The sequence below is a fragment of the Diorhabda carinulata genome, chromosome 7 (assembly GCF_026250575.1).
Source record: "Diorhabda carinulata isolate Delta chromosome 7, icDioCari1.1, whole genome shotgun sequence".
NCBI lineage: Eukaryota > Metazoa > Arthropoda > Insecta > Coleoptera > Chrysomelidae > Diorhabda > Diorhabda carinulata.
In genome coordinates, this window is record NC_079466.1 from 16,744,635 (window position 1) to 16,768,807 (window position 24,173).

At 31.3% G+C, this 24,173-nt stretch overlaps 1 protein-coding gene across 1 annotated transcript; it reads left to right on the forward strand.

The window, feature by feature from the left end:
* Positions 1–111: 111 nt before the first annotated feature.
* Positions 112–23,868, forward strand: LOC130896292 (uncharacterized). Its single transcript, XM_057804287.1, has 8 exons — positions 112–372; positions 6,596–6,795; positions 9,741–10,053; positions 12,801–12,999; positions 16,849–16,948; positions 19,163–19,264; positions 22,768–22,923; positions 23,574–23,868. Exons 1-8 carry the CDS (start codon positions 366–368, stop codon positions 23,622–23,624), a joined length of 1,128 nt encoding a protein of 375 aa, XP_057660270.1. The 5' UTR covers positions 112–365; the 3' UTR covers positions 23,625–23,868.
* Positions 23,869–24,173: the final 305 nt, after the last annotated feature.

Here is a 24,173-nt window from a genome sequence, read left to right on the forward strand (position 1 = left end):
TTATAAATGGTCAACCACTTTTATTATAATGAGTCCAAAACAAAAAATACAAAAATGTCACTGAAAAATGAAACGTTTTTATTCGTCTCCTATCAAATAAACATACAGAGCTCCGTACCTCAATCAATGATATGCTTGTAATGGTATCACTCTGTTTTTTCGTTCGAATTAAAAAAATTCTGTACGCATTATAATTATTTCTCTAGTTATTAAAATCGAATATTCCATACTCTTTTATGTCTATCGTTCATTAATAAAACAATATTAGAGACGTTGGTGAAGAAGCTTGATCGAATGAATATCGCCATTTCTATTGGAAACTGGTTACAGGAAAGTTCTTAGTCCAATACACAAACTGTTCCATTATGAGGGGTGAGTTTGAACAATAAATTGTTTTTGACGTATATATTCATTCTAATTATCAATTCAAATATAAATTCAAAAATAAATGTGTCAAAACTAGGATTTTTTTATTTATAATTTGTTGGATGAATTTTTTTGCTTTTCGATCTAATCTAGTTATAAGGATATGTAGAAATTATTAAAGCAAATAGTAATTTGTTTTGGCATTCCAATTACCACTGCAATCTAAAAATATTTAGACATGTTGACCTATTTTTCAATTTTACAGTTTAACCCTGCGTTTATGTATTTTTTAGTTTATATTCAAAGGATTTCTAGTTAGAAATTTTTTGGGGGATAGAAACCAATCGATTAATTCCAAAATAATCAGTTTTTTTGAAAAATCTTAAATACGTGAAAAGTTATAAGGAAAATATCCATAGTAAACAAAATATATGGTCTAGAAGTTGCTTTGAAATCACTGTCATATATTTGTAATAGAAATTGAACTATTCGCAATAAACAGTCAAAATTCATTGCTCAGCTAGAGAATGCAATACCGGTATACCGCTATTAAAGATTTTGATTTTGAAGGTACACCAATTACATCTCTCTCCGCTATTAATACTGTAACTGTTTTATTAGAAAACAATTTAGAGAATGTGATTAACAAAGCAATGACGAAGGTTCCAAACTCAAAGAAACAAAACAAAATACTAGAAATAGAACTTAACTTGAAAAGGAGTTACAAATTTTTTTAAGAGCATGGAATTAGGGTGATACATAAATATGAATACTTGTTAATAATACCACCAAGTGTGGAGTTAGAGTGAGCCTTTTCGACTGCACAACATATAACCACAAAAATAGGATCGAGGTTAGACGACGGTACGTTGTATCTTTGTATCAATGTAATATACATTGAAAAAGTTGGATTTAATTTTGTTAAATTATTCTTAAAAATGAATATTTTGGTTTTTAGTGTTTGACATATATTTGTACTACACCTAAATAATAACATATCCTATGTTAAGTAAATTTCAATTCTGTTTCCATATTTTACAATAATACCAATATCGGTATTTTACCGTTATCACTGGTTCTAAAACGAAAATACCGAAATACCGTTGTCGAAAATTTTTAACGGTATTGCATTCCCTAGCCATACGGTGAATGGATAATTCGATAATTCACGAAAAAAATTGTACTAAAATGTACTAACAATACTTTTCTAGTTTGGTTAAAAGTTGAAACATACAACAAGCATTTACGATTTTTGAGTTTTTTCAACTTATATTAAAAAAAATTCTGACCCAAAACTCCACATTTTAATTAGCAAAAAAGTGAACATTAATCTGAAATTTCACCAATGAGGCCTCTGGTAGAGATATCGCTATTATGGGTTCCAGTTTGAAAATTCACTTTTTCCGATTATTTGTAAATATGTGATATGTTTCAAAGGTAATTAATAATTTTGGTCAATAATTTCAAATATCTCGGTTTGTATTACTAATACGTGAAACTGACGAAGTACGATTTTATTTAGTTCCACTTTCCGCATTTTTTGGTTGGAACTCTTTATTTTTGTGGTAGGCTCTCACGATTTTCTTCCAATTCATCTAACTTCCGGAGACGTTGAGGCTGAAACCAGGAGCTGAAATGACTCGATTTCCAGACTACTGCATTGGCAATTTAACAACTAAGATCGTGAATAACTTCCTTCTTTGTTCCTTAGTGGAAACATTTATAGGTTTATCTGTTCTGATATGCTTTTGTTGGATATTTTCGTAAATATTCTTCTGTTTGATTTCATCCTCATGTTGTACATGTTAAATTTTATAGTAAGGGCATCATTCTATACATGCCCATATAAATATCTTGATTCTTAGATTATTTTTAAATATATATTGTGAATTGCAATGGCAATGGCAACTTCACGTGTTGTTTCGACTACCCCAGATCTATTGTGAAATAAATCCCAAAGAATTCATATTAACGCAAATATGAGGCACTATCGCACATATGTGAAATGAATTGGAAAATCAAGTATTTCACTGGCAAGTAATATTGAGTATTTTCTATTTTCACTTCTAATCATTGTCAATACGACTTTCCTTGTAATGTAATTTTCAAAATTTATCTAAATCCTGTACTAATACCAGTCTACCAAATCAAAGCTTCATTCTAACAAATATTTTTTTAGTAATGTAATTATAATTTGAAAATTCTTTTTTCATTGAGATTTCACTTTTTCTGCTATAGATATTATAAATTTTAGTGTCTATAAGAGATTGATTCAAAACATTCATTTCATTCTCAGCACCGTAATAACCTGATTTTTCATAGCTTGACAACAGAAAAGACATCAATCAGACGTTCAGTTGTTGGACAATTTTAAAAAACTAATTGTATGGTTTATATTTTATTGGTTCTTTTTGAGATCATTAAGACCCATTATAGTGCAGCATTTATTGAGAAAAATGTCACATAAATCTTCGAAAAATTCTATCAAAATATTCAAACTCCTCTTGGAGATATTTTAAAACATATTTAATACCAGAATAACAACAATTTCAAAAGTGAGGTTTATAACTAAACATACAAAATATAACAATTCCCAAAGAATATGTATCATATTGTATTACTTCTAGTTGTTTCATCATATACAACTATCCTTATAACAGGGTAGTATGAAAAATATGAATTCAAAAACCGTCCTTTTTCTTTGCATCAAAACGAAACTTTACAATACTACTATATGCCAGACATTTTGTTCCATTGCACTTTTATGTTTTGTTCTTGGAACCTTATTGCCAGAACTAAAAAAGAAAATTCGAATGCAGAAAACATCATAATTTAAAAATTCTTTTTGAGAACACACGTTATTTAAACTACACAAACAAAAAAAAAATAGAATTATTGGCTTTAATCTTAGTACAATTGGTCTTTACGAATGATTTGAATAATATATGCTGATGATGATGATGATGAAGTTGTAGATAAATATAATATAATTGGAATTATTTTTTTATATGTCATGGGTTGTTGATGCAGTTCCATTTCTATTTATTCTATTGATGAACTTTCAATAACCTTTCTGAATACCGATATGTAAACAGATTTAGATTAGATTTCAGTTTAATGAAATATTCTGTTAATGTAACGTTCATATAATTCAATAGTTGTTGAAAAAGTCCTTGTATATGTATATGTATATGGTACATAAAAATGTTCTATGTTTAGTTTGTATTTTGTCTCTCAATTAATTATAATATCTGTTAATTCTTTTTTTGGCTATGTTATTTATATTGCTTCCAGGATAAATATTTTCTTTTGATGCAGTTTTTGCTTTTTGAATAGCTGAGCGTCCAAATTCAATATTTAGATAACTTGATCGGCTAAATATCAGGGCAATATAATCAGGGGTGTTTGAGTGTTTTCTGTGACATATAATGACATGCACTGAAGTTGTTTTCATTTTATATAATGTTACGAACGTGGAGTCGGTCCTGCTTGGATATAGTAGAGTTCTAAAATTGATAGAATACCCGGAATTCGTTTGATCTTTGTTTTAATATCAGTTTTTATAATATCTGACGTCTAGCAAAGCACATCGTCTATAATTTTCACACAACGTTCTGTCTCCCTTTTGTGAATGGATAATCTAATAGCTTTTCTCCATGCTTCTGACATTTTCTCGGTTTTCTAAATTTGAGAAAGTAAATTGAAAATTTCTTCTTCAAGCTGTTCACCGCCATGTTTTATTTGTTATTTTGTCACTCAATCATCTCCGAGACTTTTATTGTTTTTCATCTTATTTATCACTTCTTCAACTTCGGTAAGGCCGTAAGTTGATTTTAAAGGTTGTCTTCATTTGCTATTTCTTCGAGTGCACATTCGTTTCTATCATTTTTGACACTAGATATTCCTTAGAAATATTCTTTCCATCTTCTAATTTTTTCTTCTTCATCATCTACAAGGTTTCCTTCTTTGTCTTTTATACATGTGGTAGTACTCTAGTTTTGTTTTCTTATGTGTTTATCATCTTTGTAAAACTTTTTAATTTTCTTTCTTTGATATTTTTCCTCTACAGTTTTTATTTGGTTTCCTGAAGGTTCTCTTTTTTTCATCCTACATAATTTCTTTGATTGTAAAATTCACTAATGCTTTTCTCACCTCTATTTTGCAACACTTTCTGTCTAAGTTTCCTTTTTTGTTGTATTACACTGTCACTTTCATCATCTAGCCACCTTTTCCTTTTTTGTGATTTCGGTCTGAGATTTTTTCGTGGTGGTTGTTATTGCTTGTTCAATTTTTTCCCAGTTTCATTCAACAGTTAGTGTATGGCTTTCTTCTCGACTGCTTAAGTATTTTCAATTGTTATCGTATTCTTGCTTTCAATATTTTCTTTCTTTAAAGTCGTATAAAATTTGCTTAATCTTTAGAAAATGATCCGAACTTATGTCTGCTCCACGATATGTTCACACCTTAGTGATTAGTTTCTTTTTTATTAGAACATGATTGATCTGATTTGTATCATTTCTACAGGGTATTATCCAAGTACCTTTATAGATGTCTTTTCTCTGAAAGTAAGTTCTCATGATATTCATATCTCTTTCGATTACCAATTCTATCAATCTCAGCCATTACTATTTGACTCTTCGATATTGATATTATTTTCATTGAATGATGGACACCAAGAAACTAACAAACAAGATATGTTAGACTTGATCAAGATATTTTAAGATTTTAGAATATAAAGTTCAAAAATTGAAGATTTTATGAATATCCCTCATATTCATTATTTTGTTTGTAGGGTAGACTTTGTTCCTATAATTGTATAGGATATTGCATAATTGATGATTTGATTGAACTTGTAATTTTGTAAAAATAAAATCGCATAAATTTTCATATATATAAAGAGGAATAAAAATAAATGAAATTGATCAGTTCATTCAATGGGTTATGTCAATTCAGGTAACGGATTCTCCATGGTAACGTATTGTCCATTGAACATACGGGCGGAGCTTGTCAGGTTTGAAGCTTTCGGTACTCTTTACGTATCCCACAACCTTTCTATTCTGTCTATCCAATATCTTGTTGACGCAGTGCTCTAGCAGTTTTCTGGCCATGAACATGAATAATCCCTTTGGCAGAGCTGTATCCTGTTTACATCTCGGACAGAAAATATCGGGAGACTTCTCGACACTGATTACAAAAATTTTCAGTCTGTCCAAATCGCTAGCATTCTCGGTTCTTGGCAATGGGTTGACAAACAAACCTAGCTGGGGGTGATGGCTTTGGAATGCGGGGGTGGGCGTAGTCTATATTGATAAGTAGAGATGATACTTGGGCTTGCTCAATATCGAGACGAAGTATTCTCGAGCGACCTCCGTAAACCTAGATTCCTATAAAGCCAATTTAATTCTTGCTCCGAGGTGATGCAGCCATGACGTATGAGGGTCTGAATGTCAGTGATATACGTGGCGGTACTTTCCTGTAGATGGTGAACTCTTCTGCTAAATGGGACCCTCCAAGTCGTAATGGTAGTTGACCGGGAAGAAGAAATCTCGGAAGGTGGAAAATTTCAGGTATAGCTTGCAAAAGCCGGTCGATCGAGATGGCTTGAAATTCATGGATCTCCTCAAGCCTCTCGAGGTAAGAAAGGGAGTCACCCGTTCCAACGAAACCAATCCTTGGTCCTCAATGATTCGGTGCTCGGTATTTTTCCGTTGAAAACTAACGAAGATATAATTTGGATTCGAAATCGCTAATTTCGTTGCTTTCACGTTTTCGTAAAATGGTAACTTCATAACACATACCATACCCTTTATCTACACTAGCGCCATTCTCGAAGGTTAATGTACTGTTTTTTATCGTATACAGCTAGACGTTTCCCGCATATGAGATAATTCTCCTTGTCTCTAACTTCTACAGTTTGCGTAAATTTTCGCAGTAACATTTCATAAACAACTAAAATAAATGACTTATTATTATATTTTATAATTATTTCACAGCTTCCACATTACACCATTTGAATCTATTATTGAACCATTTGCTCTTGAAAAATTGTCATATTTCTCTTTATATATTCTCAATACTAATTCAGCACAATACAGTTTGGGTCCAAGAACGTATGATCACTCAAAGTACCGCGACTTATTTCTGTTGATTGACATACCAATTCACTCATAAACTGTAAACTCACAAACACTGTTGCCTGCTTTGTACTAATAACATCGACATCTTTTAGATGACCCTGTTGGATTGATAATGAATATAGTAACATTAGGACAAAACCAAAATAATTTGTGGATAATGGAATATATTTATTTATTCGGTTTTTTCATCATTGAGATTGGTCTTATATTCCCTGGATTACATCTTCTAAAAAATAACTCAAACATTGAAATGCTCACAGAATACTTCACGTTGTTCTGCTTCTCACAGTGTGTAAGTATATATTCATTTTCATATTTAATTTTTATACATCAATATCGACATTTATACTTTGATCAACAGAAATTGAGATAAGAAACAGATAATTCGTGGAAAATTTTAGTATTGACATAAACTTTTAGTGTCCGCTATAACAACTAGCATTTACTAAAAACAATGTGTATAATGTGCATCTTATATTTATAAGGTGAGCTTATATTTTTCACGAACTTTTCAATGACCATGTATACGGTATACCTTTGAATTTAAAAAAAAGAATTTGGGTAGGGCCCAAGGGAATAAGAGCATATACAAAAACTGAATTTCTATTTTCGAAATATAACCATACAGAAATCTGTTCTATTTTCTTTGTTCTGTTTCCAATATAAATATAAATCTACAAGAATTTGGGTACACAAAATTTGCTAGTAAACATGTTATTCAGCTTGTTACGTTTTTCTTCAAACACCATATTCCTTTGTTCACGTATTGTGTCTCAGTATTCACTTCTATTTTCATTCTAGCATTCGAGTTTTTGAGAATATTGATTTGTTATCGATCTCACTATTCATTCAATAAAATCTGTATATATTTCAAATCGTCCTCACATTTCTACATTCTACAACATTTATAATTCAATGAAATTTGTGGTGATCCTATATTCGCTAGAAAGCTTTTATTTGCTTTTATATTGTGTTCACACAAATACCAGTTAGTTTTGTAAATTTCCTTTTGTTTCAAGCAAAGTTCTTAATAGTTTCCGTGTAAATTTATTTGGGGAACATATTGAATAGAGTAGAATAGATTTCTGTTTGGTTTTATTTTAAAAAAATATGAATTCAGTTTTTTTTATATGTTGTAACGTAAGCTCCTTTTTATATAAATCTATTTCACTTCCTCTTTCCTTTTTCAGTAATTTCCATCTGTGTTTCCGTTCCCTTCCTTATTTTATTTTCCCCCAGTTCTACAGCTGCCAGACTGGAATTTGAATCACACCCAAAGGACTTAACTCCAACAACTGGAAATTTAGTTGAGGGATGCAGCTATTTCGGATGCACATAGATAAGTCCCAATTTTATCTTTAAAAAAAAACTAAGGGAAGGAAAGGCCTACGGCATCTGTTTGTGTACAAGCAACAAGCTTTCGAAATCTGTTATAAAATTGTTTCGAACAATTATAAATGTCCTTGGGTTATTACTACTGGAAACAAAGCAAAGGGTAATAAAAGCTTGGAAATGATATCATTCAAAGTACTGCCTAAGATTGTTAATGAGCAATTTGATTTTTTTGTGTTTTGATTGATAGGAATTTTTCTAAAACTAACTTTCCAATACACTATTTATTTTTGGCAAGAGGATGAGAAGACTTGAAATGTCCATTTGCGAAAGAAGAAAGCTCATGGCCTATTTCAAGCTCTCTTACTTAGTTGGAATTCCTGGAACCGTTGGTGATATTTATGCTGAGCATACTTTTCACACTTACACTCTCTGAAGCTCGTTTCGATAACGAAATAATCGTTTTCAGAGGAAACTGTTAACCTTGAGTCTCTAAAGATGATAACGGATCAGAGAGTGTGATTGTGTGTTAGTTAAATAGTAGTAGTGTGTACAGAGCGTTCATTCATGTTTCACAAATGTCCCAGTCACTATTGTCCCTGTTGGAATGAACTGGTATAGGGTGAGTGGAGTCTAATTTTCCATTGATAATCGAGAAGTTTTCTCATAGTCATATTTTCGGAATAGAAGGTGCCAGATTCATCTTGGTTTTTTAAAGCATCTATGAATACTTTATAAAAGTTGGCGTATTCACTCAATCTTCTCAAGAATTCTAGTTTCATTGTGTTTGTTGGTTTTTCTAATTTTTTGAGGTGAGCAAGTTCTAGGTCTGTAGTACAGATATTGTCCATGATAGCATCTATTGATGATATATTGAAGATATTTCAGAATTGCATATTCATACTGGATAGATATGTGTTGACTCTGTGATAGAGAGGAGTAGTGGAGCTGGTTGAATTTTTTCTTAGAATGGTCAGATACGATGTTGCAGATTACGGGATTTCTTGTATTCGATGATACAAAGATAGCGTATGAGATGCTGAGATATTGTCTTCAGTAAGAAAGTGGTATGTCTCCAAATTCTCCATATAAGCTTCAGTATTGCTATGTTCTGGATAACTTCCAGGGACTGTAGAAGAGTTGAGTTTTTCTAGCAGAGTTGTAGACGAATTACAGACTGGCATTGTTTCTTCGATATGTGCTTCTGCAACTGATTCACAAATTATAAGTACTGATACTTTTTTCCAGACAGATAGTTGAAACTTCAAATGAGGCTGTTTTTCTTAGATGCATAAATAATTTCAAACTTTTTCATTATTTTGTTTTTTTTTCGTTTATTTTCGCAGTAACATTTCATAAACAACTAAAATAAATGACTTATTATTATAATTTATAATTATTTCACAGCTTCCACATTACACCATTTGAATCTATTTTGATGGTATCAAATGACAAAATAGATCCACAGCAATTAGGAAATAATTTGATGTATTTTATTGCACGAATTACACTCGAAGACACTCACCTGTTGCTTCAGATATTTCAGTTTTCACTACTTATGAAGTTTCCAGCTCACATATATTGTTTTTGAAATGATTAAATACGTAGAATATAATTTCTCTTGTTTATTGCTCAATATCCGCTTGCTTCTTCCACTCACAATATTTCAAACACTAGTCCTTAGGTATGAGATTGATGAAACTCAATATCGGTGGAATACGACTAATTTCATAATTTATGCAGCTTGTTCCTAGTTGGCGCATGCTATATTTTGATACAAACGATTCTTATTTAGAAAATGGTTATCGGGGTTATTGATAAAATTTCGTGAAATGTATTGAAAATTTTCAATTAAATTAAATCTTTCTACTATATTTCTCATGTTCAATAACGAATTTTTTTCAGGGATGCGCTGGCCTCATTATTTTTAGTCACTTTCTGTCAAAATCGGAAAAAATTGCATCAACTTTGAGTATCATTTCAAAAGTCCTAGAAACGCAAACTTCAAATTTCGAGATAAAGATTTTAAAAAAGTCGCGCAACTATAATATTATATCAATAGTGATATCAATATTGAGCATATGCGTTCATCTTTTATGTCTACCTTTTCTCATTGATGATGGATTCGAAAATTTCACATTTTATACTATTAAGAGATTTTATGGCGACGGTCCTGATTTTATTTATATTTGTCTCATCATTCCATTGTTAATAGCTGGTAAGTACCACAATTATATTTTTCAACTCATACTTCATTTAGGTCATAATGCGGATTGTCTGCACGTGATATTATATTTAATTATTTAACTAAAAACTTCATCGTATAAAGATACGACCTTAATGTGAGATTGAACAATCACGAAACATGTAAGATTTTGTATAAAATACATTAATATATGTTATGACTATCTTGAATATAATTTTTGTATTAATTCTACGAATTCGTACAATAGATTTATGAATATGTTTTTATTAACAAAAAAGTAATTTCTGTCGCTTCATATGGCTCTTATGTCGTCCAGTGAGTACGGCCCAATTAGAACCAAAACCCACGAAAATTAGTTATGTCGCTGATTTTCTAGATTTAGGTAGTTCTGAGGGTGCTCTATCGATACAGTGAAAGTTAACATCTGGCTGCTAAGCGATATATTTTTGTTTAAGTTTACAAAATTTCGAAAGTTGCAAATAACTCGGAATCTATGCCGAATTTCGAAAAAAGTATGGGGATCAAAAATGTATTTTAAAAAATTTCTTACATCAAAAAATCTCTGTGATTTTTTCCTAATCTCAAATTACAAGAAGCGAATTTCGTGTTGCTGGACTTTTTCAACAGCGCATTTTTTGCGGATAACTCAAAAAAGATTTAAAATTTAGAGGTAAATTTCTGAAATGAAATGCCGAGCTGGAATTGACCAAACCCTCGAAAATCGCAAAAAGATTTAAAAAAAAAATTTGTTTTGGAGCTCTTGGCGAGTTTTCAAATTCTTGATGGGTAACCGAAGGTTTTACGAACTTATTTGAAGAGGGAATTGAAGCTCGACAACTCAGCTATAAAATGTATGCTTTAGTTTTTTCATTATTTTGCTAAAATGGCTGGTATTCAACAACTTATGAAAAAGTAACTTGTCAACTATGAAAAAATCTAATATTGGTAAAATTAGTTTTTTTCCTATCACAGAGTGAGCTCAAAGGTATGATTAGTTTCATTTTAAAGGTAATCGTCTAATTGACGACCTCAAGCAAGGGTCACAGACAGTTCACTCAAACAAACAGCGAAAAACAAATCCGTTTGTGTGGTTTTCCAAGAAAATTTTACAAGTGTGAATTTTTTTGCAGATGCAATTAAAAAGTAGAGAATGTAACGAGTAAAATGCTCTTTCGTCCCGAAGTATTGAGTTTTCTAGGAGATACAACAGTTTCTTTTTCAGCCGGAGACGTTATTTCCATCAGACTCTATGTGGCGCGAAAACTTTTTAGTAATATGCGACCCCGAAGTTTGAGCACATTTTACAAATAAATGACAGCTCTTAGAGAAAAATCACGGGATGATTTATTTGAAATAAAAAATTCGATTATTTTTCAGGATAAAGCACAGATCTGACAACAATGTGAATACCACCATAATACCAGCGGTATCACAAGATCCTAGTACACAAAAATTGATAAAAATCGTAAAAGCCATGTTCGAGATCATTGAGGCGTTTCATACATAAAACTCACTCTGTATAATTAATATCAATGGTTATTCATATAACACGGTACGCATATAGAGAGATTTCAGTGGACGAATTACGAGTATAACTAGATTACTTTAATATTTTTTTAAAAGGATTTGAATGAAATTTGAGGGGTCACGTGGACATATCGATGCATAATTAATGATGATATTCATTTGATATATCGAGTTAATGAAGTAAACAATGTTTACAGGAAAAAATCCAAATGTCTTAGGGCACTTGTTATTTGTTAAAATAGTTTTAACAAATCCATGATTGAAAGAAGTTATTCCATTTACATATTTCAGAATTCCTAGGCTAATTTAGAGGCTTCTCTTAAGAAATGATTGCACCCCATCCTTGCCTACTTCTTTGCGAGTTCTATTATAATCGTGTCCAATACTATTAACTTTTTTATATTAGAAAGTCAATCCATGAATTGATTTAACTAATTAGAAAACGTGAGTTTCAATCTTAACTGATAAGATGGAGGGTCTTCCTAATTTCGGAACGGATCTGTAGTTTTTCTCTCTGCGCGCTCTCAGTATTGCCTCGTGAATGTTAATTAACCTGCAAACCTCTCAAATTTTTCTTCCAGAATCTATAGTATCAAGAGCTTTCTTGAAGTCTCCTCGGTTCAAAGAGCGATAATTGGTTTTCTTACGAATTTGTAATGAAATAAATCTAGTGTCACAAAAAATGTTCATATCCAATAAAACAAGCGTAAAACTGAAATATACCACATCAGATTTGTTTCAATATGTGTGCAATACGAGTCTCTCCAATTAGAATTGACATTCAGCGATCGCTTGGACATATAAGGTCAAGCGTACAATTGCCCGACATTCCTAATTTCGTTTCTTAAAAGAATTTAGATTTAAATTATATATGATCGCTATTGTACTTAATGTTGTTTAAAATACTTATACAAATTATCATTGAACCTCATGGACGCTTGTGGGGAAGGCTAAGATTAATTGTAAAATATAATTTTTTATTGTTAAATATGTTTTATGTACATTTTATTACATTTTACTATCCTGTGCTCGAATAGGACACAAATTATTTGATCATGTTACGTAGTGTGAACGCGGCCTAAAGGAATAAAAGCTTCAGTGTATAGTAGGGGACCAGATAGAATACGCAAATTAGGGAAGGACATATCCTGGTACATCTTATCACTATTGTGATCAAATTATTTTTAGTGCTTGTGTTTGTTGAATATCAGAATACTGGACTTCTATTTCAGCTGGATTAGCAATCGTACAGCCACTATTGTTTTTAATTTATTTCACATTCCATATACAATTCCAATTGACGTGGCTCAATGAGTATGTTAAACAGAATTTACACAAGAAAATGAATATTGATACGACAAATGGAAGATATCAAGAATTAATCCACGATTATCTTTCAAATGTTGTCAAATATCGGTGTTGTTTCAAAAAGTAAGTAAAGAGTATTCGGCAAATCTAAATCAAAACTAAAATAAGATGTTGATTCATTCATATTCAAGAAATAAAAATGAATCCTCATTATTTAAAACTATGTAAATGATCTTTTATTCATCTTGTGGTGCTCCGGAAGTAAAATAGAGAAAAGATGAGATATAAGAATGCTAGAATGAGATTTTACGATTATTACCCGCTTAATCGTGAAAGAGAATGAAAGAGAGAAAAGATAGTCTTTATGGCAAGAATAAAAAATCTACCGGCTCTGTAGAACTATCTTAAAGTAAGCCGTGATATCATTTTCAATTCTGTTTTGATAAATTTTACTTTCAACATAAAAATACAACCGCACTTTGATAGATTAGTAATTGGTTGAGAAACCCTTTACTGAGTCGATAGACTAAAAAAATGTGAAGAAAATTAATAGACTAATATAGGAAAATCAACCTATTGATGAAGATACACTTGCAATGAAATAAAAATGGATGGAATATTCAACTGATACTTAAATACCAAGTCAAGTAAATAAACTTTCATTTTTAGGTCCCAATTTTTCACAGAATAATTCTAGTGGCACAGAATTACCTGTGACAAATATCTTATATAATATTGAATAATTTCAATAATAAATATGTAGGAGCGCACCAAACTCTAGGAGTGTATTATACACGTGAAAATAATGTAAAAAAACTCATATGCTCTTATCCCATTTGTTTCCAAGTTATAGCATATTAGCAAATGAACAAATTATCACATAAAAATTTTCTTAATCATAGCGTTCTTCCAATAAATGTTCAAAAATACCGCCATTGACTTCTAACCATTTTCTGCTTCGTCTACGAAGAGGGTCTGTTGCTCTCCCAATTGATTCATTTTTTTCTTCTTCAATATTCTCAATTCGTCTAATTAGTGCATTCCGTGTGTCCACTTTTATTTTGTGGGCTTAATCTCTCATCCAGCCTCATAAACAAAAATCTAGTGGTGTGAGGTGTGAGGACCTGGAAAACGTTCGTCCAAATGTTGCTTGACCTGACGAGCGACATGTGCAGGAGCTCCATCGTGCTGATATTACATCTGCATTCTAATATTTACAGGAACATCCTCTTGTAAGCCTAGTAATTCATTTTGTTAAAAATTTAGGTATACCACACCACACGTTTACAGAAAACCGAAAATTGGCTTTCGACTGTTGCGTGGGATTTTCGTCCGACCATACATGATAGTTACGAGTATTATTAATGCCATCACGGGTAAATGTAGCTTCATCCGTAAAGAGTATACTCGATACATCACGATGATTATTATTTATCCACTCCATACTCCATACGGTTAGCGTAATCATCTGGTTGTAGGTGCTGTACTCTCTGTACGTGATAAGGATGTAAGCCTTGTTGGTGGAGTGTGTTTATCGCCCTTTTTTGTGGAATTCCCAATTGAGTGACAATTCTTCGTGATCTAGTAGTTGCAGAATATAATATATAATAGTTATTCCACTAGATGCAGCGCGTTCAGATGATATGCTAGCACAATTTGTTAAAAACTCTAATAAACTTTGGACCTCGAACTAGGCATACTTTGATAATGTTAAAATTCTGATATAAGTGAAAAGCTAGATGAGTTTTTTCACATTATTTTCACGTGTAGAATACACTCCTAGAATTTATATATATATATATATTTAAATTTAAATTTATATATATAGTATAGCTCAAATATACTTTCTGGTAGAATTCATCGTAAGATCGATGCAGTTAATTAAATCCACTATATACAATAATTGTGGTGTTGACTGATTATCAGAATTGGCTGCATCTGAAGTATGAGTATTTGTTGATGTTTGTTGAATATTATTGAGATTTCTTGGATTCTTCTCTACCGACTAGAGTATTTTATTTACTGTATTCGTTTTATTTGTCATAAAATTATCCACGTAGTCTATCGACGTCTACCTAACCTAAATTAACCTAACCTAACCAAACCAACTTTCTCTGTCACAGCTTAAGACCAGTAGGTACATCAACCAGCAAGGTGGCAGAAGTCTTACAAAAGCTATGTAGAGTGTATGGCTTTGTTTTCGGTAGTCTTCTTTTCGTTGAATGGAAGTTCGAATACTCGATCCATCGATTCCATGATTCAATGTTAGCGTGTCCTTTCACGAAATTTTTCGTAAAATAGGCCGTTATCAGAAAAAGAAATTACTTTATTGATATTTCTCAATTCCATGAAAGCCGTATATGTTCGATTGTAGTGTTTCCTTGATTTTCAGTAGAAATTACCCAAGAAAATTGTTAATTGTTCAAAAAAAATTTTAAAACAGGTTTCGAAAGCTTGTGACTTGGAGACAGAGACGCGACGTCGTAAGCGGAGGACTCTTGTCTGTAAGCAACAAGCTCCAGAATTTTTGAAATTAATTAATGTTCGAAGGTTTTATTTTCCAATTATACAAAAAACTTAGAGCAAATACCATTTGCAATTGCAATTAACAAAAAAACAACAATTAGAAAAGTTAATGTATGTAAGTTATGTGAATATATATTTCCGATACGCATGCTGATAATAGTTTGATTATGATGTTCTTCGTCAATATTCTAGTAGGAATTTCTTGAGTTACCATTGTTGTGCCCCGTAATTAATAATTTTTATAAGCTTTTGCTCTTGTACATTTTAGGCTAATCAACCAACCACAGTTGATATATTGGAGTAATTTTTCCTTGGTATTCAAACCAATCGCATTGGCAGACCATTTTGTCTAATTTTGAATCGTATTTCCTCCAATGAGCATGTTATCATACCAGTGATCATTTTCGGATTCTCAGTGACTATTAATTCTGTTTATTATAATATTTGGGTCCCTTTTGACATTAATTTTCTGAATAATCTGACAGGACAAACTTTGCTGTCGTTGGTATCTGCTGAAAATTTGCTTTCAATACACATTTTTGAATCACCTTGACAAGTCTTGCTGAATCATGGTTGTTTGATTTAATACAAAAAAGTCAGTCAAACAAGCAAGCAGCTTCTATACCTGGCTAAGCTTATTCTACTGCGGCTTTGATACAATTTCTGTTGTATATGATATCTTTTGGTATGTTTGATTCTATTATTTCATTATTATTCTCGTCAGTATTAGAAACCAAAAGGGTGACATTCTAAAATAAATATTTGAAACGTCAAAATCGAAATAAATCGCAACGTGATAAAGTGAAAACAGATGGGATTTGTTTTCAGTATAATGTACTGATTTATTGTCTTCATTCAGATGACTTTATTTCATTGAATTGATTTTCGATTTTTGGTGTCCTAATGAAAATTTATTTAACAAAAAGAGTAAATATTGGCGTTTCGTTCTATTTCGGTCTTTATCAAAATATGACTTGACATTAACAATTCGCATGATTATAATAATCAATAAATACTCTACAATAAAAATATAATAATGGAAATAAAAATCTTTTTCAACCCCAAGAAATAATTTTTCTTTGTTACATTTCAAAAATACGAGTATACCAATTGAATTATTCGTAGTTGCATCAAAAACTAATAATTGGTACTAGGAATTTTACTTAGGTCTTTTTCCTATGTTTGTGAACCATTTCTAAAAATTCTCTTTTCCTGGTATTTAATTCCTTTTCAAGGATTTCTTTTTTTTAACAGCATCATATTTATTACAAGGGACTTAATATATAATATTATTTCTCTTATTTTAGACTGCTCTAGATTTCAGTTTAGTGAAACATTCTGATAATATATTATGCTCTCTCTATTTATTGAAATAGTTTAATAGTTGTTGAAAAAGTCCCAGTAAATATGAAAGGAAAAAATACTTTATCCTTATATGATTTTCAGAGCATTCGATAGTATCAAGATATTTCAGAACTTCAGTATGATTATACTGAGTGTAACAGGATCAATGACTGCAATAATGTGTACTTACAATATGAGAAACGTAAGTAATAGATAAACTTGGTATTATCAATATATGAGTATGTTTAACATATTTTTTCGAACTTTTAATCCATACAAAATCTTCTAATTTGGAAAAACATTATATCGATTTGACTTCAATTGGCCAGTGATTATACATTTTTTTGCATCGTGAAATATTGAGCTTTTAACAAAATCTTAACGTCGAGTAGGTAGGTAAAGGTCGTGCTCCGCATTTTTAAGTGGATAGCAACGATCTTTCCGAAATTGAAGAAGCGTGCTTACAAAATTGTGTTAGGAACAAATAGTTACGCCAATAACGAAATAAAGAATACAACTATTCCCAAAGATTCAAGATAGCTTACATGGCGCGACACAAATAATAAAGAATCTGCGTAATTTTGAATATGGGAACAATGGTTTTGCTAAATGTGTTTGACCACTAGAGCATTTTTTTAATATGTTCACTATTAGAATATTCAACCAATTACTAACCAAAAGAGTCTGCAAAATGGGGCATATGCATATACGTTTTGGCTGACTTCTCCCATATTATGGTAATATTACCTTCGATAATCTTATGAAATCTTATTTCCCTGTCAATACTCGAATTTCATGGTCCTGGAAAGATAAGAGACAGATAAACAGCAGTATTCACTCTAGATTCATTACAAAAACAAGATTTGTTAGAACAACAAAATGAGGAAAAGCCAAAAATTGTTGTTAACTACATGGCTTCAATGAGTTGTGTTGATCGCGCGGAAAAATACGCATCATCATACTGTTTCCTAAGAAAATATTTCAAGTGGTGGAGGAAAATGTTCTTTTGGGGATTGAAGATGTCTGCCATAATTTTATAGATTTTATATAAGTGTGTAAAATAGCTGGAATGAAAAATCACGGTTCCATTTGAAATTCGTGGAAATAATAGTGGATCAACTCATAGATGAATTCCGCGAAGATCGATCACTTTGTTATGAACGTGTCACCGTCCTAGAGTCGGTTCTGCGTAGATACATCGAAGTTCTAATATTCGGCGAAGGCGTGCGCGGCGCCCTTAACTTACTTTGACTTAGGGTCTATTGGTTTATTTGTTTTGTTTCTTCAATAATTTCGTTTGTTTATATAAGCGAGCTTGTTTAGCGCAGTTAAGTTCAGTTTATAATAAGTAGTCGTAGTAAACAGGATGAATTAGTAAAGTAATCGAATTATTACAAGTTAGTTAAGTGTAGTGTCTAGTATTTAAATATATAAAGAACGTGAGAGACAGTGTTTATTAATCAACCCCACGAATAGATATCGTTTAAGTAAAGAAGAAAAGAGGACAAAGACGCGATACTTTTGGAATATGGGTGATTCCGTTCTAACTGTGATTTTTTGTATTCAAAATTTCAAGATTTTAAAATTTAACTTTTCTAACTTTTTTATGCATATTATTCATCTATTTTACTGTAAAAATAAAACTCTAAGAGGAATTTACTACAACTTCAAAGTATCACGAGCAAGACACAAATGTCGGATTTTGAGTTCCACGGTACTGACTCATTTATCCATGGTACTGACATGGTAACTTAAGATATTAAACAACAAGTGCATCAATTTTCCTCAGTTTGATCATAAACATTAGAATTTATAAGGTAATTAGTTTAAATCATTTGTTACGACAAAAAAAATTAATAATTTATCGGTAAATTCTAGGAATGGACATGACACGGTACTGACATTCAAGTGATGTAGTATAAGTTTTCTTTAAGTGGCAAGTTATATTGTATAAAAATAATGTTTAAATATCTTAAGAATTATTCAATTAACACAAAATTTTTATTAATTGATTATTAATTAATGACTAGTACAAAAAAACAATACAGGACATTGAATATCACAGTTATAATGGAATCACCCATATTGTGATACTTGCTTGGTAAACGCGAATGCATATGGGTAATTGTTTCGGAAGATACACACTAACAAATTCTAACCCATAAAATTAACGTTTTTATTTTATAATATAACCTAGAATATGTTTTCTCATAAAATAGCTGAGAAATAAATGTTTTGTTTCATTTCAGCAACTTCATTTTTCTTCTAAATCACAACTATGTACTTGTAAATAAAAAAGTAATGGAATGCAAAGGATGTTACAAAAGCAAACTTTTTCCTTCCGTATATTTTTTTGCCTAATTATAATGTGAAATAGCAATACAACTTTTCATTAATGAATATTAATGTTTTTTAGAACACGCATCAATCAAAATCTATAAAAATATATTTGGTGACTGCAACTTTTCTTTCAATTTCGGTATTATTGAACATCTGTGGTCAAAGTATCTCAGATCAGGTAATTATAATTATTATCGTTAGTGAAATAGGTAGTATGACAGTGGAATGTGTTTATTACTATATAATATAATAGCACTCAACACAAAGAAGAAACTTTCGCATTTTTAGGTTATTTTTATAACGTCTCTGCGTTTCTTAATTGTTTTGTTCACTTTACACTACCTCTTTTATTCTGATAGTTTTTCTTATATTCTTTTATTTTTAAATTTGTATTTACATTTATTTCGTTGTGTAGGTTAGTATTTTTTAAAAAACTCAGTTACTTGTATAAAATATGTCTGTGTCTTTTCAAATTTTTTTTATTGATTAACTTTTGCTGGTGTCCCATTATACTATAATTACAGATTGTAGCTCCAAAAGTTTCATTCCAAGTAATGGCGGATACAATTATGCTGAAAATCTGAAAGTACGAAGCTGTAGATTTTGAAAAACGCTGAGTTGGAATATAAGATTTTCATGTATGTGACTCTTTTGGCTATACCGAAAGAAGGCTTCAACATTGTTCTTTTAAATATAACCTAATATTTTTTATTACAGTTAAGAATAACACATGAAATTTTGTACAAAATTCCTGCACATTGTCCCATACCAAAAATGGAGCATTTTCGAGATATTTTTCAAAATTTTGAAAGAATCTTATTCCACGTTGAATACTGATATTTCCATTAATAATGAAGCTAATGATGTGAAATTGCAACCAGAAACTCTTTTCGCTCACTCAATTTGTCCACCTCATTCATATTTCATACATAGTATTTCAAATTCAGCCGTTAACCTTTCATTTCATCACTTTTTCCGATGTATTTTTTGAAATCAACTTCTGGTATCGATGTTCTTCATGTCTAAATCCTTTTACTTTGGAAATATCTCATTATCTTAGTAAAAACATAATAATAATTGATTATAACATAGGTAAAGGGTAGGCCATGTCTGTTTCGATATATATATCTCTACCATTTTGTATTTAATTGTGTTTTTGGAGAGTGATATCCCCACCTCACCTGGTGATATTGTAAGAAGATTGCTTGGAAACTTTAGTCAGTTTGGTCAATTTAAGAAAAAAAATTATTAAATATAAACCAATTGACATTGATATAAGCGAAATAAATGTTTTTTTTTGATCTATTTCACGGTCTCTCCACATGCCTCCATTAGAGATTAAGGAAGAGATCTTATTTTGTCGAAAAGAACAATTCATCCATTCTAAATAACCCATATCATTCGGAGCAACAATTAAAATCGGGTGATATTTCTTGAAGGAAAGAAAGAATTCTTCCATAAAACTTCATTTAATGTTATATATAGTTATTTTTGTTTGTAAATTATTGATTAAATCAACACAAATATCTACCACACAGCATTACAGACGTTTTTTTCCACTGATCGAAGCAGTTTTCTTCGGTGGGTGCCTTAGGAGCTCTGCCGTTTTTTGATTTACCGCTTCCAACGACTCAAATAGGATACCTTCGAAACTAGACTCTATCTTCGGAAATAAAAAAGAGTCACACGGTGCCAAATCTGGTGAGTAGGGCAGCTGTTCGAGCACTAGAGTACGCTTACCGGTCAAATACTGCTTCATAGATAGCGCGTTATGGGCAGATGCAAAATCGGGTCGTTTTTTACGAACTCGTTCTCGCAGTGTTGCCAAAACTGAAAAATAGTAAATCTGGTTGAGAGTCTGAACCTCTAGAACCCATTCAGTCATCACGATACCGTTAATGTCAAAAAAAACGATCAACTGGTTCATTTTGAATTACCCCCGTTCAAGTTCCATTTTTATCCATAATTGGAATATCATGGAAATACTTGACACTTTAAGGTAACTTTATATAACTTTTCTTGAACTAAGTCAAATTTTCTACAATATTGATGAATAATGTTGATAATCGAGTGAAGTTTATTGCATTATTAGTTTGACTATACTTAATGGAATTCAAAATTTGATTGGCTACGTTGATTTTATTATAGAATGGTTTGTCAATGTAGCTTTCGACCACTGACGTATTAATAATATATATTTAAAAAATGAATTGAAATATATGAGTAGAAAGAAATGATATATTCCCCATACTGTACAAACTGCATTTATGAAGAAAATGGAAAACAAACCCTATAAAAGCTTTTTTATAGGGTATTTCCCGTGATCCCGTCTCTAGGATTGATAGAAAACTTAAAAATATTTGGGTTCTGCTAAGTAAAAAATTTTCGTAACGCCATCTGTATTCAAGATGAAGAAATTTGAAGTTAAAAAAAATTATGCATATGCTTTGGAAGCTGATACATCCAATGAATTCGTTTTCAGTCTGACTCTCATGGAGGGCGCTAGTTACACGGTTCGTACCAAGTAGTATGGAATATAACAAACTCTAAATATTTTTCAGTTTTCTATCTATTCTAGAGACGGTATCACCTTTTTTGAAACACCCTGGATATATTTCTCTATCAAAAACTATGAAAAAGCTAACTCTAAGTAGAACTTTAAGGTTACGTATTGATATGACCTAGAAATACTCTTGTTTTTTAATTCTCACACGGATTGAAATTATAAAACATTTTTTGTACATTGTATACTACGATGAGCTAGAACTATATGTAGGTGCACTATTAATATTATAGAAAAAAAATATAAACGGAAGTATTTCGAAAAACCTGTTTCAGTTATCTACAACTTCCGGGTATGCTGGAAATGAATTTCTAATCAATTTTTCGAAAAATGGAAATATAATATAATATAATAAATATACAAGGAATTTTCATATAACTTCAATTAAAACATCTTATGTCTGGAAGGGTTGCAGTTTTCAATTTCCAGTTTGAGCAATTACACACAATAAAAATTAGTCGAACTGAAATAAACTGGAATTTCAAGAACCGTTAATGAGATTCATACCGATAACACTGTTCACACTACCTCTCAGGTCATAATTTGGATAGAATGTTCACTGTTAGTGAAGTCAATTTCTTCTAATATACAGGGTGTTCCGGGCAAAAAATTCGGGAGTAAGTAGATGACATGAAAATATTGCTGTGACCTGCGGAAAATATTCTCATACGACCCCTCGTTACAGAGTTATAGGCATTTAAAGTTGCGAGGTATATTTTCTAAATTATACATTCGAACATTATGAATATTCAATGGATGATTACTTACGTCCATGTTGTGTGTTTGATGTTATAAATATCGCTACACCACTATCTGAAGACCATTGATTAACAATCCGTAACTTTTATAGGGATAACCTGTACAATCTAAAGGTAACAAAAATGATTTTTCATTCGATTTTGCAACATCTTTGTTCAACTCGATAAAATGTACGGTTCAGGAGATGTAGATTTTTAGATCGTTGTACACGCCAAGGAAACCATTCGACATAAAGAGACATTCTGAAGAAAATTATCATAAATTATAGATCCCGATACATCCTAAGAATGTTGCCAAGTATCGGCATGACCCACTTCATATAATATAGGCAGATCTTAGATCTTCTGATTATTTTTTAGTCAATAAAACTACGCGACATATTATACAAGAGTTCTTGGAGTGATTGGAATATAAAAAACAAGAAAATGTTACTGATGATAATTACAAATATAAGGGATCCATGGGAGATATCATTTCATAATTTGGTCTCTGCCAACCACCTATTTTTAACACAGGTAAGCTGTTAACATCAATAGTTTGGCTATGAATAGTTTAACATTAAATAAATCGACACCACATGAAACAAATACCATATCTTTTTTGGTTATTTCAGAACCAAATAAACATATTAGATTTTCAAAATATTCTACGGCCATCCTTGTAAAATTTTTCATATGCATATAATCTAAATCAATAAGCAAGGCAAAAATTTTGACGCCGGAAAAACCACATTTTTCGTTCTTTTATTTTTTTTCCCTTCCTTATAACCCTCTAATGGCTCTATAATTAAAATGCATCAGCGGCTATGGTAATATCAGATGCAGTTAAGTCGAAAAAGTCACAAACAAACCCGAACTCATTACTTGTGGAAACGCAGTGAACACCAAAACGTTCCGCGCAAAATATTTTGTTGTAGGTTGCTCGGACCGCGCGCAAATATGATTGTTTGGAGGTTGCGGTGCATTTAGTTCGTTCGTTGCAAGTGGATACGCACATTTATGCAGGAGTTTTTAAAATGTTCAGCAGAAGATACTAGAAACATAAATTTGTACACTCAGCCGACGAACTGTTCTAATCACAAAGTCCGATCAATTAAAACATTTTTGCACTATTCATGATGATAACAATATATGATTGTTACTAATTTTAAATGCATTTTTTGCAGTTAGCCAAACTGGTCTACAGTGTGGCCGCTGTCCTTTCTAATTTGAAATAACCGAGCATCTCTTTTAATATCTGAGGTACACAGAATATTAGGAATTCATTTCATTTCAATTTCGGGGCTACTAGAAGAAGTTGAAAAAATGTTTGGTTTGAATAATCATGTAATAGATTATAACTATATATAATGTTAAAACAAAATTTTATTCAGATTGAATAGAGCTGAATTATCTTGGTTTACATTCAATTTTATATGTACATAGTTTATTGGTACCAATAAATAATATCTCTGAACAGTTTATTTCTGCATTTCTTCCCTTAGGTTACCAGCAACCTATATCACTCCATAAATTCCTAGCTCAGGAATAAACTGCCAAATTTAGCACACCTGTACTTCAGTGTATTTTTATTATTATTGTATCGTTTTCTCAAACCTTATGAAATAATTTCCCTCAAAACGATTTCCTCTATTTCTTCGTCCTCAACAACTCCTGTTTTCTCAACAACCATAGTTTTCAAGCATTATGTTTCCAAAAATCACTAGATGTTCACACGAAGTACAGATATCGAGATAACTATTAAAATTTTTAAATAGTTATTTATG